The 17,351-nt window shown below is 35.6% G+C and overlaps 1 protein-coding gene across 4 annotated transcripts in view; it reads left to right on the top strand.

The window, feature by feature from the left end:
• LOC133525918 (protein NDRG3) overlaps positions 1-14,371 on the top strand; it is a 128,318-nt gene extending 113,947 nt beyond the window's left edge. For 3 of the 4 annotated variants that reach the window (XM_061862516.1, XM_061862382.1, XM_061862593.1), the window contains 3 exons: positions 3,282-3,527; positions 4,401-4,485; positions 11,048-14,371. In XM_061862516.1, coding sequence (XP_061718500.1) covers positions 3,282-3,527; positions 4,401-4,485; positions 11,048-11,178 — 462 coding nt within the window. In that variant the 3' untranslated portion in view covers positions 11,179-14,371. Of the gene's footprint in view, positions 1-3,281; positions 3,528-4,400; positions 4,486-8,882; positions 8,970-11,047 lie in introns of all 4 variants that reach the window. The other variant, XM_061862460.1, reaches the window with a different exon arrangement.
• Positions 14,372-17,351: the final 2,980 nt, after the last annotated feature.

The following is a 17,351-nucleotide window of genomic DNA, read 5'->3' as shown; positions in this document are numbered from 1 at the left end:
TAATACGTTAAAGAATAACCGATAGAGTTCGAAGGTTACAATGGATGATGAGAAGTTTTTTTTTTTTTAATTGCTGCCTTGTCGAGACTTTCATTTCTTCGCGTTATATGCCCAATATACATACACAGGACGTAACACTGTATAATAATAAGATTGTTAAATCCACATAAAACGTTTCTTGAACCAATCAAGGGCAAGATAATACGATTTTATGTGAAGAAATTCGAGTACCTTCACTCAATGTAAACTTATTATCTTCAATTTCGTTCGTTCGGCTCATTTGCGGTGGCAACCCGTCTCGGTCCGGAGCTCGACCTGACAGATTTCCTTTATTACCAACTGGAAGTCATTGCATTTAACCGCTAATTTAATATAACAATGCGGTAGCCGTGGTCTAACCCCGATTCAAAAGAAACAAATCTGTCAACGTCTAGGCGTGTGAACTCTTGGATTTAGTAATATGTACCTCTAATTTATCAATAACCTCTAACTTGTTTGCCTAGCTTTTAAGCTTTATACATTTTATGAAATAGCCATAGCTTTTGCGAATTTTTAATAAAATGTTGTGTGCTAACGCGAACTTATAAATTTATCGTTATCATGTGTATGTTTTTGGTTTTAATAAAGTACACTGTATGAGAAGACGTTGGCCTGGCACCGATTTACGCTCCCTGGATATAACTGAATGGCTACATGCTCTATACACTATGGTCACAATGCATCCTGGGTATAACTATTTCGCGTTAAGTACTTTTCGAGGTTCTTCTCTGAACCTTTTCAGTAAGACCGACCTTCACTAATGTGATTACCAGATGAAAATTATATTGCATCAAATAAAATATATTTATAGTGTATCTGAACATGTTCTTGATTACATGTAATAAAAAATATAAAGAATAATAATTATTTTTTATTTCACCGATGTGCTTACTAAACGAGCTAAACTCCAATGGAAAGCCTTAAACATATACAATATGCAACAGCGAGGTAGCTAACCTTTTTCTGGTCCCTATTGCCTGTGCGCCTAGTACGTAAATCCTGTGAGCACATTAATGAAGGTTAATCTTTATCTTACTTGGGATCAGAGATGGGCAAAATTTATTAAAATGACGAATACATTTTTGGAATGATTATTCGTCTCAATTCAATCGGAATAAATTATTTACTAATAATTTATTCCACGAATGAATTTATCGTGAATAAAATAGTCCATGAATAAATTATCCAGGAATAATATTGGTCGAATTAAAAAGATGAAGAGTCAAGTGTACAATATGGGTGTACACATCTTACTCAAAAATATGTTCCATAGCATCTTATTCCAGTGTAATAAGAGCGTAGTACCATATTTATGAGACGATTCTCTCGATACATATTTTTGCAGCTGTCTGTAACACGAATAATATGTGTATCACGAATGCATGCAGTGTAATAGCACGAATGATATACATATCATTCGTGCTATTTATTCGATTAAAATAATGAATAAATGATATATTACTTGATAATTTAGATTAACGATCCCAATTATATTCACGAATAATCCCATGATGCATGATTATTTTATTCGCATAATACCCAACTCTGCTTGGGATCCTCTAATATATTTCTTAAAAGCGCCAAAGGTAAAGCAGAGACGCTTTCTCCATAGATATTCGTACATTGGCCCGCCTGTTTCTATCCCATGAAGGTCACTGTGCGAGCTTGACAGCAATATAATTATGCGCGTGTAATAGAGATAAAAACAGCAGGCTGGTCAACGTACGAATATCGACATATGTGGAAAGCGTCTCTTCTTTAGTGGTTTGCGTTTGAGAGTATGGAAAGTAGAGGCAAGGAACAGAATCTCCTTAGGCAGAACTGTTGCAACAGTGTCCAGCTGTCAGCTATAAATAATAGTTCCAAATCTCTCCAGAGTAGCGCTAGAGTAGCTAAGAACCTAGGCGTTATTGACGAAGTGAAGTGAGCTGTCTATGATTAGATTTTTTTTCTCAAGTATTGTAGGTATTGTAGCGCCACCTATTTATGGTTTTTAGTCGGACACTTTTTGGTATATGGAGATTCTGTTTCTTGCCTCTACCTTCCATATTTGAGAGACTTCAGATCGGAACTTCTAGGGACATATAGCGATTGATTTCAGTACTCAGACGTAGACGCGGTTGCCTAAACATATGAAATAATAAACTCTTCAACGAGAAATTTTCAACTAAGGGGATTTTACGTAACTATAGATGCAGTAACATATCGTCAGGTGTCAAGGAAAATTCACTAATTAATCTTAAAATAAACCTTATTATAGCGGCTGTATTACTTGTATTAAACGTTGTTATCAAGTTTTATTTTGAAATAAAAGCTAGGCCCGGATATTTTCTGGCTTTGGCGAGCTAAAGCTGCAGCAGAATACCTAGTTCAATCTGAAATACCTAGTTCATTTCCGACGCCGCTGTCCGGATTGGAGCCTCCCGTGCCGGATATTGCTGGCGATATTATTCGGCGACTTTCAATTAACAATTTTGTTAATTTGACCTATTCTGAATATCACGTGTGACGTGATTAAGTGGGTTTTTGTGACGATCATTTTACTTTCCGCTTAGGGTTGCATCAAACCGCCTTCTGTATTCGTAAAGTTTAATTATATTATATGGCAGCATAGGTACATTTTTTATTTACATTTTACCGTGCCGATTATTTTTCTCTTTTATTACACGGCAGTATTTCTGAGTAAGTACATAATTAAACTATAAAGAAAACATGTCTTATGTAATCTTTGAAAGATTAAAATAGTTGTAAGTCAATAATAATAAGTCAGGTATGTGTTATGAAACCAAAGTGATAAGGACGGCTGTGCGAACGCATGCTGCATGAAATCCGTTGTTTTATTGAAGATGGTGAATTTTACTTTAGAGAGCTTATTGATATTTTAAAATAAAAGAATTTCGTAGGGACTGCTCATAGGCAGACGACACCTGCGGCTAGTACAGACATGGTTAAAGATATCGACTCATTTTGCATAAATATGTAGACGACCTTATTATAACCATTTCATAGACCTCGGACTGTGACGGCTTAATGAAACTGATCTTGGATGCGAATTCTCGTTAGTATTATGAATTGACCTTTTCAGCTATTGCGAAGCGTTGTCTTCCTTCTAACCCATCCATGATACATTTGTGCGCTGCTAACTACTGTATACCCGCCACAGGCATGTCATGGATCCTGGTCCCACCACACGATAGTTAGCTTTGACTTCAAAGCCATAAAAGTATATTTGTAAATTCCAGTTCCCCGAGGAGCGAAACCACGACCTGACGCAGATGTACCGCATGCACTTCAACCGCAACGTGAACCCGACCAACCTGTCGCTGTTCATCGACTCTTACTTACGCCGCACCGACCTCGGCATCTCGCGCGACGCCGAGACAATCAAGGCGCCTGTGCTGAACATTACTGGAGCCCTGTCTCCTCATGTAGAGGATACAGTGACGTTCAATGGGCGGCTAAACCCTAACAACTCCACCTGGATGAAGGTAGGTTCATTATAAAGGTCGCACCTTGGCATCTACCGACGCAGAGACCGCCCTGGCTTCAATGGGTTACATGATAAGTAATAACTATTGGTATAAGTCGATCAGTCTGTTTTGAGGATCAAATGTCTAAATGGGGCCATTTTTATTAAAGCAATACAAAAGTTAGAAGTAACAGTCAAAATCTGTCAATCATACTTTACGCGCGAAACGGCGCTCTTACTAAACGATACTTGATCTCGACGTCACGATCAAATAGAAGCAAGAAAAACAAGAAAGTAGCGAATTTTGCTGTGAAATATTGCGTTTATGTAATAGCTAAACAATTTTTTTTAAGAAATGTAAGAAAACGATTTGTACCTTTTTTTAACTCAAAAAAGGACTTAATGTTTGAATTATTTAGGTATATATATTTTTGTGCTCATAATATATTATTAAAAATTTGTCATTTTATGTCAATTTAGCTACATTTTGTTCTAAACTTCAACATGTGTCATCATTCCTATTCTGAATATTACTAAAGCCTTGACCCCTCATCATTTAGAGGATACAGTGACATCTCATTGGCGGCTACAACCCCTCAACTCTTGGATATGTATGACCACTATGTGCCTGCGTTAAACATTACAGGGGTTGTATTAGCTCATCTAGACGATACGGTATGACCACTACAGATGCCACATTTGAGTAAAATCGACAACTGCTGACAACTTCAAGGCTGCTAAACATTGAATCTATGTCGTTCCTTTAGGTTTCGAAGCGCTTTCATGAATGCTATCATATCTATATCACATTTGAATCGCTAAATATAATCAGAATTACGTTTCTTATGTACATATTTCATTGTGGTCAAATAAATCCATCGACTGACTTCAGATATCCGACTGCGGCATGGTTCTCGAGGAGCAGCCGGGCAAGATCTCCGAGGCTTTCCGTCTCTTCCTGCAGGGCGAGGGCTACGGTAAGTAAACCGCTGGACTTGACCACACCAACGCATCTACTCGATTAATGGAAACAGAAGAGCTATCACTAGTCAGTGTGATTTCCTTCGTCATTACCGTAGACAAAGGAATATATTAAATCGCGGAATAGAGTGCAATATATTCCGTAGATATGGATTGTATTGTGCGGCTCCTTAAGCGGATTGTCAAAGGTAAGCGCTTGACAACCTAGTTACCGCATTGCTACTACAATTATTTGCACTAATTTACGCGTTCTAACATATTCTTTTGTTTATGGCCACGTCCAGAGACAGCTGGGGCCAGATTATACTCGAGAAAATGGCAGAAGGCGAAGTGCCACACTATACTACACTATCGCTGCTTTTATGCTTGGTAACGATAGGTATAACGGCCTAATTGTCAAATATTAAAGATCAATTTAGAAAATGAACCCTTGAAGCATCGACCAATATAAAAAAAATGCTTAAAATGAAACCTATAGATTACTCATTGCACTGTTATTAATAAGGTTTTTTTTTCAATAAAGATTTTATTAACATCAAAGTGAATTGAAGAATTAGGCGAGCCTCTAAGATCTCATTTAGTAAATATTTGAGACATAAAAGTGATATCACTGGTCAGTGCTTTATCATAGACATATATTCGAGAAGATTTGGACAGCTGCAATAGATTTGATTAGTCAGTCAACGTTCAACTTGAAGTTCAGATGTCTGTGGTCGTGGCTAGGTAGGCATTTTTATCGAGTCCACTGATTGTGCCCCCATTGCAAAAGGTTTATTTTAGATAAATACCTACAATGTTCGCATTAAATGTTACGGTTACCCACTATGTATAATTAACGTTGATACTCGTAGTTATTGATATTCATTATAGAAAAGTTAAACGCAGAATAAGTACAGTGCTAGTATTTATTGTGACGATTGAAATGTGAATATCTTTAATGTTAAATTGTATTTACACAATGTCACATTAGTTGGAACTTCTTATACGTAACCTAAATATCTAATGGATTAAAGATATATATATACTAAAAAAACGAAATAATAATTAATTAATAAAGGTTTGGATATTTTGGATTTATATAAACATATTTGAATATATATTAAGCTATTCGATACAGTCGGAGGCATGTTTTTCTAAATATTATGTATACATGTATAAATATATACAATAATATTGAACACAAAATCTGCCAAAGAAGAAAGAACTTGGATGATTAATATTCGTACTCTGTTGCCAAATATTTATGCCACAGATACTGCCAAAAAGTTTTGTCAAAGCCCTCAATGACGGATCTTTTAAGGGTCTCCACCGCGGACGCGTGCATAACGAATTCTAACACCTTCGACTATTATTAATTTCCAACCCTCCGTCTCTATTTCCGTCCTATTCAAATGTCTACCAAATTCTAAATTATATGTATTTATAGTATACTATGTCCCCTTGCGATATTTTCATATAATTTATAAAGTCTATGCACGCGACTGTAATCTCGGTGTAATTTTAGAATATAACGAATTAATAATTACTAAAATGTGTACCAAATATGAACGTATTCTAGTCATTTACTCGTTGTTTTATAACGAATAGTATAGTCACTAAGGTTAACCATTTTCAAAGAAATGACTGCTTAAGCCAAATCAACGGTGTAACTCACGTAATTGGAGTTACTCGTGCAACATGTTTCGGAGAGCACAGGTCTCCATGAGTGACTAAAATTGCGTGAGTAAAACCGTTGTTTTGGCTTAAGTTAGTATGACTTATGACAATTCGAAATGACTGCTTTTAGTGCTTTTAATGTGTAATTCACTATAATCGACATATTGACAATAACATGAACATTGTCATGCTGTTTAGTGCGAATGTGCACCGGCTAGCTTTGCATTTGAACTTTTGAACGACTATAATAATACTATCTAAACCACGCCACGCTTCGCTCGATAGATGCAACCACCGGTACCACAACGCCACCTTTCATTGCGACACCAAAAGCCTTAAGAAAACGTATATAATTACATACCATTACTAAGTAACAACTAGTCAACACTATTTTTGCATCTGTTTAGCCGCGTCATCCTACTCGTATAATCGTTGTTTATTAATTTTTTTCTCATACTTGGAATGTAAACAATTTTCAAATATTTTGTTAGATTATAGATTTGTTAGATAAACAATTTTATGGCTTATGTCCGGCATTAAATTTTTAAAAATCATTTAGTGTTGTCAATGTTTATTTTACCCGTTTATTTGGTTCATTACTGTTTGGTTGACTCGTGTGTAAAATAAAATCAAAGCTATATTTAAAAATCTTACTTAACAATAGATATAGGATGTATAACTTGTTTAAAAAATATGTTCTCAACCATTTCTTTTTGTTTTCTTAATTACGTTTGAGCCTGGATATTGCATTTTGCGGCCATCCTAATTCGGTATGTATTGTGGGAGAGCTCCGCTCCGCTCCATATTTAATTGGAACTGCTTAGCTTCCCCTTTTACTTAGTGTTGTGTGCGCTAATCTGTAGATTTTAAAAAGCTACGGCTGTCTAGCTGTATTATTAGACCAGGTTATTCCCACTAGTTACCACCAAGTTGTTACCAGTGGTAAGTACTGGGATTTTTTTTTCCCAGTAGTTACCACCAAAATTTGGTTAGCGTTCAATACTAATAAAAACAGTATAAATAGAGAGTACTTTAATCAATAATGAATTATAAGTTACTTAATTATAAGTCGATTAGTGTTTCAGTAAACTGCCTTAAAAGTGATCAAAAATATTTAGAAAGAAAATAACGTTTGGATAAAATTGTAATTTAAATTAGAATTCATTTCTCCAAAAGAATATAACAGTTCACTTACATAGAGAAATACAAGCAATCATTATTTATATAGTGCACGAATAGCATAAAATATATTCTAAAACAAAACCACTTATTTATTTCTGTAAGAAAAAAGTGGATACGTACTGTGTGGATTGGCAACTGGTAAACTTGGCTTATCAGTTGCCAATTCACACAGTACGTACCCACATTTTTGAGTAAAGTGAAATTGTCATCGCGCGAGCGTGACTGAAACATTGATAAAGAGAGAGCGCCAGAGATACGCGTTTATACTGGTTGGTCTGAGCGGTCAACACGTCCGCCGAGCTCGCCCAGCAGTTGGCGATAGCAGTCCTATAACATGCATGGAGTTACATTACATGTCAACTTTTAAGCGCTACGCGTCGATAGCAATTTAATCAATGTTGTTTATTATAAAAATATTTATATATTTATTTTACGTATAATAAATATTTTATTTTGTTTTGGAATTATTACATTATATTGATTATTAGATTATATGTTTATTTTTTCCCTTTTGCCATCAACCTCGAGAGCATGAGAGCATTTATCTTATTAATTGTAAATATAATTAATTGTGACGTTATCTATGAAACCTGAATCTGTTGTCAAGGGCGCTTACGCTACACTGCGTAGCGCAGCGTTGTACTATATATAGTATTATATAGGAGCATCACAATTATACGAACGAACACACAAATCAGTCAAAAACCGATTTTTGTATCACTTTTAAGGCAGTTTACTGTATCACAAATCGACTAATAACTAAATTAATAATTAATTAACTTATAATTAATTGAACTTTTAATGAATTATTGTTTAAAGCACTCTCGTTTATACTGTTTTTATTACTACTGATGAACACTAACCAAATTTTAACAACCGGGAATTATTTTCCCAGTAGTTACCACTGGTAAAAGGTGGGATTTTTTCCCAGTAGTTACCAGTGGTAAAAGGTTGGAATAAAAATCCTAGTAGTTACCACTGGTAACTACTTGATGGTAACTAGTGGGAATAACCCTTAGACCATGTGTTAGAATTATAAAAAATACAAAAACTCAATTAGTAGGTTTGGTTGTGAGCTGTGGGCGACCGTGTAAATGTCAACATGTCTTTCAACCCAATTAAGTTATTATTCTCCAAACCTATCGTTGGCATCGAGTGCATGCTGTTCTTACATCGAGTACTATACAGTATTTTATTAGAAACATTATTCTTAGTCCTTATTTCACGTAATTATTCATAACCTTATGATAGGATGACTACGATATCTATTACGTACTACAAAAGTTTTAGTGATGATTAAAACATTTCAAACATGATATAGACTTGATTTTCCTAGTCATTCCTTGCATAAGTGTGTGTGGCTAAAGAATTGCTTGTAGTACGTACTCTAAATATTATATCTCAGAATAACTGTTTTGATCGATATAACAACAATAAATAATTCACGCTGCGAAAAAATGTAAATCTATCGAACACATCCAAGATTTCTCTAGCCACAACAACAGCACGTGTTAACTCATCCTATTTATTTTGTTTTAATTTTTCACTACGGTAGGTGTTGTGCAACTGCAAAAATTAAGCACGCCCTGCCATAGAGTATCCCAGCCGGGAGCTGTGACCGTCTAGAGCTTTCGTAGAAACAGTAAGTCACCCCTTATTTTCTTATTTCTTGTTTTTTATCTGCAAAATAATGATATCCGTTGTACATAGAGTACGTAAGCGTAACATGATCACACAAGTCCAACGTACAATCTTTCAACTAGAAACAGTATGAAATACTTAAAGATCATGGTATCTATGATATCATTGTTTTCGCATGTTGCGATATATTCCTGTAGTGCTTTTGATATGTTACATAATAAATAGTATTTGTTATTTTCAGTATGACACGCCAACTTTTTTTAAATATATTTTTCATTCCAATGTAAATATTTTATGTTTTCTGTATTCTAGCGAAAGTTAACCCGTAGATTTCTAGTATGTGGCAGCGCTGTTAGTCAAAGTGTAAGTCAAGTGTGATGTGATTAAAACTGAAAAGTATTATTAGAAATTTCAATACAACTTATAACCATTTTCTTTCCTCTTATGTGTGCATGACCTGCAGTGTTGCTGCATAATTATATCTACTCGGTTTAACTTCATTATCCGGTTTGTTAATTATTTAGTTAAGTATCCATTCATATGTATTAACAGAAAATTAGAAGGTGAACTGAAATTGTAAATAAACGTGTCGTTTTTATAAATATAATAAAAAACAAATTTACGGCACAGAGAATACCAAAATATTTGAACCAGATAAAATAGACATGTCCGGAGAGTCATTTCGGACTTGGATTATTTTTATCTAGGCATACTTGGTATGTTATTGCATATTTCTACTGTATTATATTACCTGTTCGAATTATGGTTGGTACCACTTATATTACTATTTCTAGAATGTGGATAAAAATGTATGACAGTATTCACCCCCAACGTAAATCCGTAAGAGCAGGTACCGAATGTCCAGTGAAGTCGACAGATCAACTAGCTAAGAAAGCGACGTAATAGCGCTGTTCGGTGACGTATATGAACATCCTACTGTACGTAAAATTGGTGTCTCTTAATTAACCTGTTAGTAATTAAAAATCGAATTGGGGTTGATCTAGTTACCGTCCGTCGTATATATGGATTGCATATTGCATGATTTACGGAGAGAAAAAACTATTTACGCAGCGACAACTTTTCCAAATTCAACTAAGAATTTATATACCTATGCCCTTATAATAATAGTTTTTATGTGCAATAAATATTGTCTTTAGGATATCGTCGATCAATCACAACTGCACTTAAATCGACCGGGATATAAGCCGTGATTACCTTTCATAAAATATAAAAGGAAACCAACCGTGAACCATTCAAAACTGTCAATCACAACATGACCACAACAGATTTTTATGCTTTATGTCCGTATCGTGTTATTGTGTTCTACTTATTCCCACCTATTTAAATAATTATGTAATCTGACTAGCTAGCAAGGCCGTGTTTACGTTTGATATAGAATAGATCATTTATTTCGTGTTAGCAAGTAGATAAGTAAGTTCACAAGTGTTTGGATGTAGGACATAGACGCGGTGATGCTAGCGAGTCTCATTATAAGAAAATTAATAGGTAATGGTAAAAAAGACAAGAGACAGCACGCTTGGGTGCTGTTGTTAAAATAAGAGATATATTCGACTTTAATTTTATGAAATGAATATTTTGAAGTAAGAATTTTTTAATTATAACCATAGCAACCACTGAGTTTTAGCGTCAAAAACTAAGCTTATTAACGCGAATATGTTTTTAAAGCCAAATATTTCTTGTTATTGCAATAAAGGCCCTTATGTGCGATTAACATTTAGCAATGAAAAAAAAATTATAAGTACTTTTTGACAAATCTGTTTTGATTTTAACAACTTTTATTCGTTAGCCCAAGTGATTGATTCAGTATCTTGACGTACTGAAACTGACTTTCAAATATAGGTAATACAAATTACCTATATTTAAAAATATCGCAAAATACACGGAAAAAAGCGTTCAGAGCGAACTCGCTCCACGCTGACGCTTGCAGCGCCGAGCACCATGCATGTGGGATAAACAAACGTACGGCGGGCGGTCGAAGTGACAAGCGCCGGCGTTGAGCAAATTCGCTCGTGTTTACTTCTTTTCGTGGGCGATGCATTAATTGTCGTTGGGTTTCAGTGGCGCCGCTCTCGCCGACCAAGATCGTGCTGTTCCGCCGCCTGTCGGACGCCGAGCGCCGCCGCCCGTGCCGCCACTCGCCCGTCATCCGCATCACCGAGAACCCCATCTCGGAGGCCATCGTTTGCTAAACACCTAGCCGGAATGCCACGCTGGTGCGATTGTCTTAAATACCATACTTTACTAAGATAGGCTGGAGTTTTGAGACTATGGTATTATCTCATTGGCCGAATGATCGTGTCAGTAGATTTTGATGTTTATATTATTTTAATAAGTACCTAAATTTACAGGCTATAATTTTTTATCTTGTTCGATAGATCTGCTGGATGCACGGTGTCTACGTTGGTCGCGGTCGGTTGACGTGTTAGCAGGCCATGTTATGATGGCACGCTTTGCTCGTCAATTATTATTAATAGTTTTTTCGGCTAATCGCACCGGCGTGGTTTTTACCCAAACTTGACCTAAGCGCATACACCCAAGTCTATTCGCAACGTGTAAATAAAAAAAGAGTATTTTTAAAGGTGTAGTACAAATAGTACACTCCTACGATGGAGTCGCACAGAAGCTACGACATATTTTAGGCATCAATTTTGCTACGTAGCTATATGCAGTTTAACTGTAACTGAATGTCAGCCACGAATATCCAAAAGTAATCTTAGTTAAATAAGCCATCGATTATGATTACTAATTGTGTTGAAATATTTGCATTACTCCATTCATCCAGCCACTCATCAAGGCTTATGTAATCGTATCAGTATCATGTAATGATTTATTAAACATTTGATGTTGGAGCAACTTAAAATTATCAAATCACACTTCAATTACAATTTAAATACCTGTTATCTAAATTACACCCATAAATTAACTGTCATCGCATGTTGGCAATTACTATAAAAAGCTCGTATCTCGTCATGGCATGTTTGCAATACATTGCTGCTCGGAAATTTTTCAAAAATTAATTATGGGTTAGTTTCTCAACGGATTTATTTAATTTGCGCCCGTATTGGATTAACACACTGTATATCATATCCTCTTCTAGTCTAAAAAGTTCATTAAGTTTGAGTCTGCAGTAGTATTTGAAACATTGGTATGGAAGAGGTTAGTAAAAAATATATATTTACTTACATATTACATGTTGAGAGTATGCGCTTAGGGAAAGGGGCATATTTTTGCGGAAATCGTTTCTTACCGCTTCATATTTATTTTTAATACAAAAAAAGCTTTAAAAGTATTAATTTATTGCATGAATGTGATTATAAGTGTTGTTCATTGATGATTATTTATATTTTATTGGTATTAAACGTAACTTATTTTTATTTGAATAACAGTGACGCGAAGGGTAGCTATAATAAAATTTGTAAGCATCAAAAACATGTTAACATTAAAGTTTACTACGGAACCAAAGAATTGTGTAAGTGTACATATCTTGTGAGGACAGTGGAATGTAAATATTCCGGGACAGTGGTAAAAGAGGACCGCGAGCCACCGGTTACGTACCCTTTTGTTCGAGGCGCACTTATCTCGTACCTTTCTAAAATATTTTTTATTGCATTATAAATAAGTATAATTAATAGTACATCTATGACGTAGTGTTCGGGTAGGAAGTCACTTTACAGTTGTACTTGTTATGTTTGTAATATGTGCCGCTCGAAAGGAATATATAGATTGATGACATAACGGCGAGAGGGACAACCAACTTACGTAGTCTTAACTCCTATTGTGTGCGTAATTAAACACGTTTCTCATGTCTGTGTAATTGTAATATTCACTTACCGGTCGTCTCTGTCGCTGTAGGGTTGTTAGAGTGAGAGGAAACGTCGGCGGTTCGCTAGAGCCTCGCTGGGTGCTAAGTTAAGACCAAGATAGATTTTCGAGAATGATTATTTAACGTAAAAGCATTTTGGAAGATTGTTTCGCCTACGTTTAACGCCTAGATATATATATATATGTAAATCAAGTTTTAAATATATTTTGTACTCGTTTATTTCAGCAATCGAAGTGTTGTGATCAAATTATCTGAGAAATATTTTATTTGTTTTAGTTTAAGTTCATCAGTATTAATTGTGAATAAGATAGTTTTAGTTCTCTGGATTATTTAAATCACTCACTGCTTTTAATAAGTATAAAGTGTTAATATAGAAGAGATTGCTTGTTCCATTACAATTGATATCATTATGTTAAGTATTTAAATGTGTTGTTGTCCGGCGTAGAATCTCCGCCACGCTTGAGCCAAGGGAGCGCTTAACTAACTTAACACTAAATGTTTAGATTTGCTATTTTCAAATAAAATACACTGGAATTGTGTCTACTTAATTGTTTGTTATATAATGTTTTAAGTTAGTTAATCGCCAGTGTCGTGCGGCATTAAGGGTGAGCGTTTCTCTTGTAGTTAGGTTAGAACTTGATCTGTAGCTGGATCTGACTAGGACCTGTTCGGGCCGCAGTGCCGCCGCGCGCCGCCCGGGTACTGAGGGCCTACCGCAAACACCAAAGTTCGCAACTTTCTTTGTCACTCTAATTACGCCCTAATTGGATTAAAAGAGAAAGATGCCCGAAATTTGCGAACTTCGGTGCTTACGGTTGGCCCTCTGACGTGCCAAAGGGAATTTTTCAAAATAGCGAGTCTCCACACTCTTGTTTGGATATTTCCGCGCACCTGTACGAGCAGGCCACGCGCGCCGCCACTCGCGCCTGCTCCACTATGTGCTTTGTAGAGGTACAATGGATAATAAAAAAGTTTTATGATTTCTAGATTTTTAAATAAGTAAATTACCTTTTAAACAAATCAGTCTATCGTGAGGTTATACATAATGGTACCACGAAGTGGAATAGACTCCAAAAAGAAAATTCGCCGTCAGCTTGTAAAGCTTTGACAATAATTTAAAATGATACTCTGAAAATAACTAATATTAGTTTTTTTGTTAATTGTTTTTAGTTAGTTAAAAGTGATCATTGAAATCATGACAATAAAACAAGTTTTTGACGCTCAAAATCCCACAATTATGGAATTGATTACCTATTGCAATATTAATTGTCACCTATGTCAACAACGCGTGTCACATATATACCGATTTTGCTGTATAAGTAGGTAGTTGGTACAGTCGAAGAGCGGGTATCATCCTTTACCTACATAAATAGTTCTGATAGTAATATTATTGTTAGGTAACCAAATGGCGAATTAACTATTTGGAGCTCACACAATTAAATGCTGTTATTATTAGGATTCCTTTTTAAACCACTTGCTCTTAATTAAATGTCAACAACTGTGTTTATAAATTGTGTGAATTTATTATGGTTCTAATAAAAAGTGATTTTACAAGGAGATTATTGTTTTATTGTAAATAATTAGTGTGCCATTATGAAAGCTTTTAATTATGGCTATACAGGACAAACAAAGTACCTTTTATATAATTTTATTAGGCCATTCAGTGTACATCGCAAGTGTTCAAAGTTGTGCATCCGTATTCACTAGCACAAATTTAGGTATTTTTCGTATCTAGGCAGGTTGGCATCAAATATCACTATTAGCCGAGTGCACACTGAGCGAGCATATTACGCGCGGGGCAATTTTAAACGTCAAATTTCTATGAAATTATGACGTTTAAAATAACATTTGCTGTCTGTGCTATCAAAATCGGTGCAGAGTAAGCTTTCACCAAATTCTAGGGGCCTATTATAGGGAGCGTGCATGAACTGTAGGAGGCAGCACAGGAGCCGTCAGATTTTTGGCGCGAGGCGTAAATGTGATGTTTATTGTTCCGATGTGGCCCACAAGATGGCAGAACCTACTATGCACAAGAAAACACGTGACGTGTAAATGTACATGTTTATTGTTCCGATTCAGGCCACAAGATGGCAGACCCTCCAACACGCACGGTCCCTATAGTCGCCAAAGCCAGAAAAGACAACTTTATCACACTCACTGCCAACGTTTTCGAGGCGCTACGCTCGTACCGCCGAACGGCTTCTCGATATGACTTCCCTATTAGAAAAAGTGATACCTTAATTTTCATAATTGATACTTAGTGTTATGGAGGTACAGTAATTATAGTAGGTACAGTCAGCGTCAAATACTTTGTAGCAACCTAAGTAGCCAAATAGTTCGGTACACCATATATTTAGTATGGTGTACCGAACTATTTGGCCACTTTGACTGCTACAAAGTATTTGACGCTGACTGTACATTCATAACATTAGGTATTAGTTATGAAAATAAGATATGAAACTGATACTCAGTAAATCAAACTCTAAATTCACAAAAAGTACAACTCAAAACTTCAGCATTTACAATCAAATAAGAAACTACATTTAAATTTACCTAATTAAACTAAAAACAAGGGAAAAGGGCTAGTTTCTGTTAGGCATGCGGATGGGTACCTCCACTCCTAATAGTAGCATATGACTTTATAATGACTGTCGTGATTTTTGGGTGAAAATTGCAGTTTTAGGTTTACCTTCTGAAAATCTATATATATTTGAAGTTATTATGTATGTAAAGTTAAATAAATATAAATTCACTGGCTTTAATCTTAAAATTCTACGAAAGCATAAAATTATGGTTTGGCTTAAAAACATCACAATGTTAGACCGAAAATCGACTTCCAAACATTTCCAGAAATAATATCTACTAAAAGAGTAAGCTACTCTTAAGTACAGTTTTACTCAAAAAACACACTGCTGGTGCTGGTGAAATCTTCAATTATACTTAAGAGGGAATGATCGTCCATATAATAATTTTTAAGAAAAAAAACCGACTTCAATGAGGGAGACCGGTTAAAGAACGATTATTGTTGATTTTAGATTTCATACATTGAAATTAATATTACAGCGTCGATTCGACTGTATTTAAGATAAAAAAACTAAATAGGATAGAAATATAAAAATGTGCCTTGAAAACCTAACTGCTTGGCAAAGAGAACAAATTGCCAAACGTGAACTATGCATCATTGAAGAGTTCCGTTCTGTTCATCATCAGCAGTTCCACTTCATCAAATGTCACTTCTACAAATGTAAATACTTAATGTTAATGAAAATACAAAAATCTCTATATGTATGCCTTTAACATTTGAGGAGTTCCCTCGAGTCCTCATGGACCCCATCGTAAGAACTCGAACTTGACAAAAAATTGTCTTGAAAATCTAATTTACTTAACAAACACAGCGAAGAGGAGAACTCGCCAAACGTGTACTTGAAGACTTCCATTCTGATCATCATCAGCAGTTCCACTACATCAAAATTTGATGTCACTTATTTAATGTCACTTTTTTAAATGTAAATTTGTCAAAGAAAATACAAAAATCACTTTATGTAATATATGTATGCCTTTCATATTTGAAGAGTTCCCTCGATTCCTCATGGATCCTATCATCAGAACTGAGTTTTGACAAAAACGGGACCAACCTGTATTTATATAAATTCAAACAAAAAAATATTTTCAAAATCGGTTCAGAAATGACGGAACATACAACCGAATTATTGATAACCTCCTCTTTTAAATCTTGAAGTCAGTTAAAAAGAGAAAACGTTTTTCCACTTCTAAATATTTTCCATTCTCCATATTTTTTTAGTATGTATTGTATGATTCATACTAATTCCATTTTTGTTTGCTGCGCTTGGGGCGCATCCGCGCGTGCTGACCGCGGGGCGGCTGCCGGTTGCTACTGTTGCTAGTTGCACGCACCGCCCCCCGGCAGCCGCCCCGGAACGAAGGTGAACATACTTATCCCCTTATTCATAAACGTCTACTAAAGTTACGATGCCGTCCGCGATGCGGTGGTGATGTCGTTTGTCCCTTTCCATCATACCAATACGTCGGAAAGGGACAAACGATTATTAGCGGCATCGTAACTTTAGAACACGTTTATGACTAAGGGGGTATGCCATATTCGCTAAAAATATTATATATTTCAGTATATCTTATAACTACATAGTACCTGGGCGACCGAGCTTTGCTCGGTTATAAGTTTATAACTATTTATTGTAATATGATGGTGTATAGGTGATGATCTTAACTACATTTTTTTACTAAATTAAACTTGTCTAAAACAATAAAAATTAAAATATTATATAAGCTTGAACATATAAAAAAAAAAGTTAGTCACCGGGCGGGATTCGAACCCGTAACACTGGTTGTTTCTTGCCGCCCGCATCTTAACCCACTGGGCCAGACGGACAGTGGCCTGCAACACGAAATTAGCGACCATATTCTGCGTCGAAAGAAAAACGCATGAAAACTCGAAAATACGCGTTTTCCCAAACATAAGACTAATCTAGATCGATTGTTTACCCCCAAACACCCCCATAT

Source organism: Cydia pomonella, chromosome 1, assembly GCF_033807575.1.
Source record: "Cydia pomonella isolate Wapato2018A chromosome 1, ilCydPomo1, whole genome shotgun sequence".
Taxonomy (NCBI): domain Eukaryota; kingdom Metazoa; phylum Arthropoda; class Insecta; order Lepidoptera; family Tortricidae; genus Cydia; species Cydia pomonella.
The sequence above is the reverse complement of the archived record's forward strand: the minus strand, read 5'-3'. Positions and strand labels throughout refer to the sequence as shown.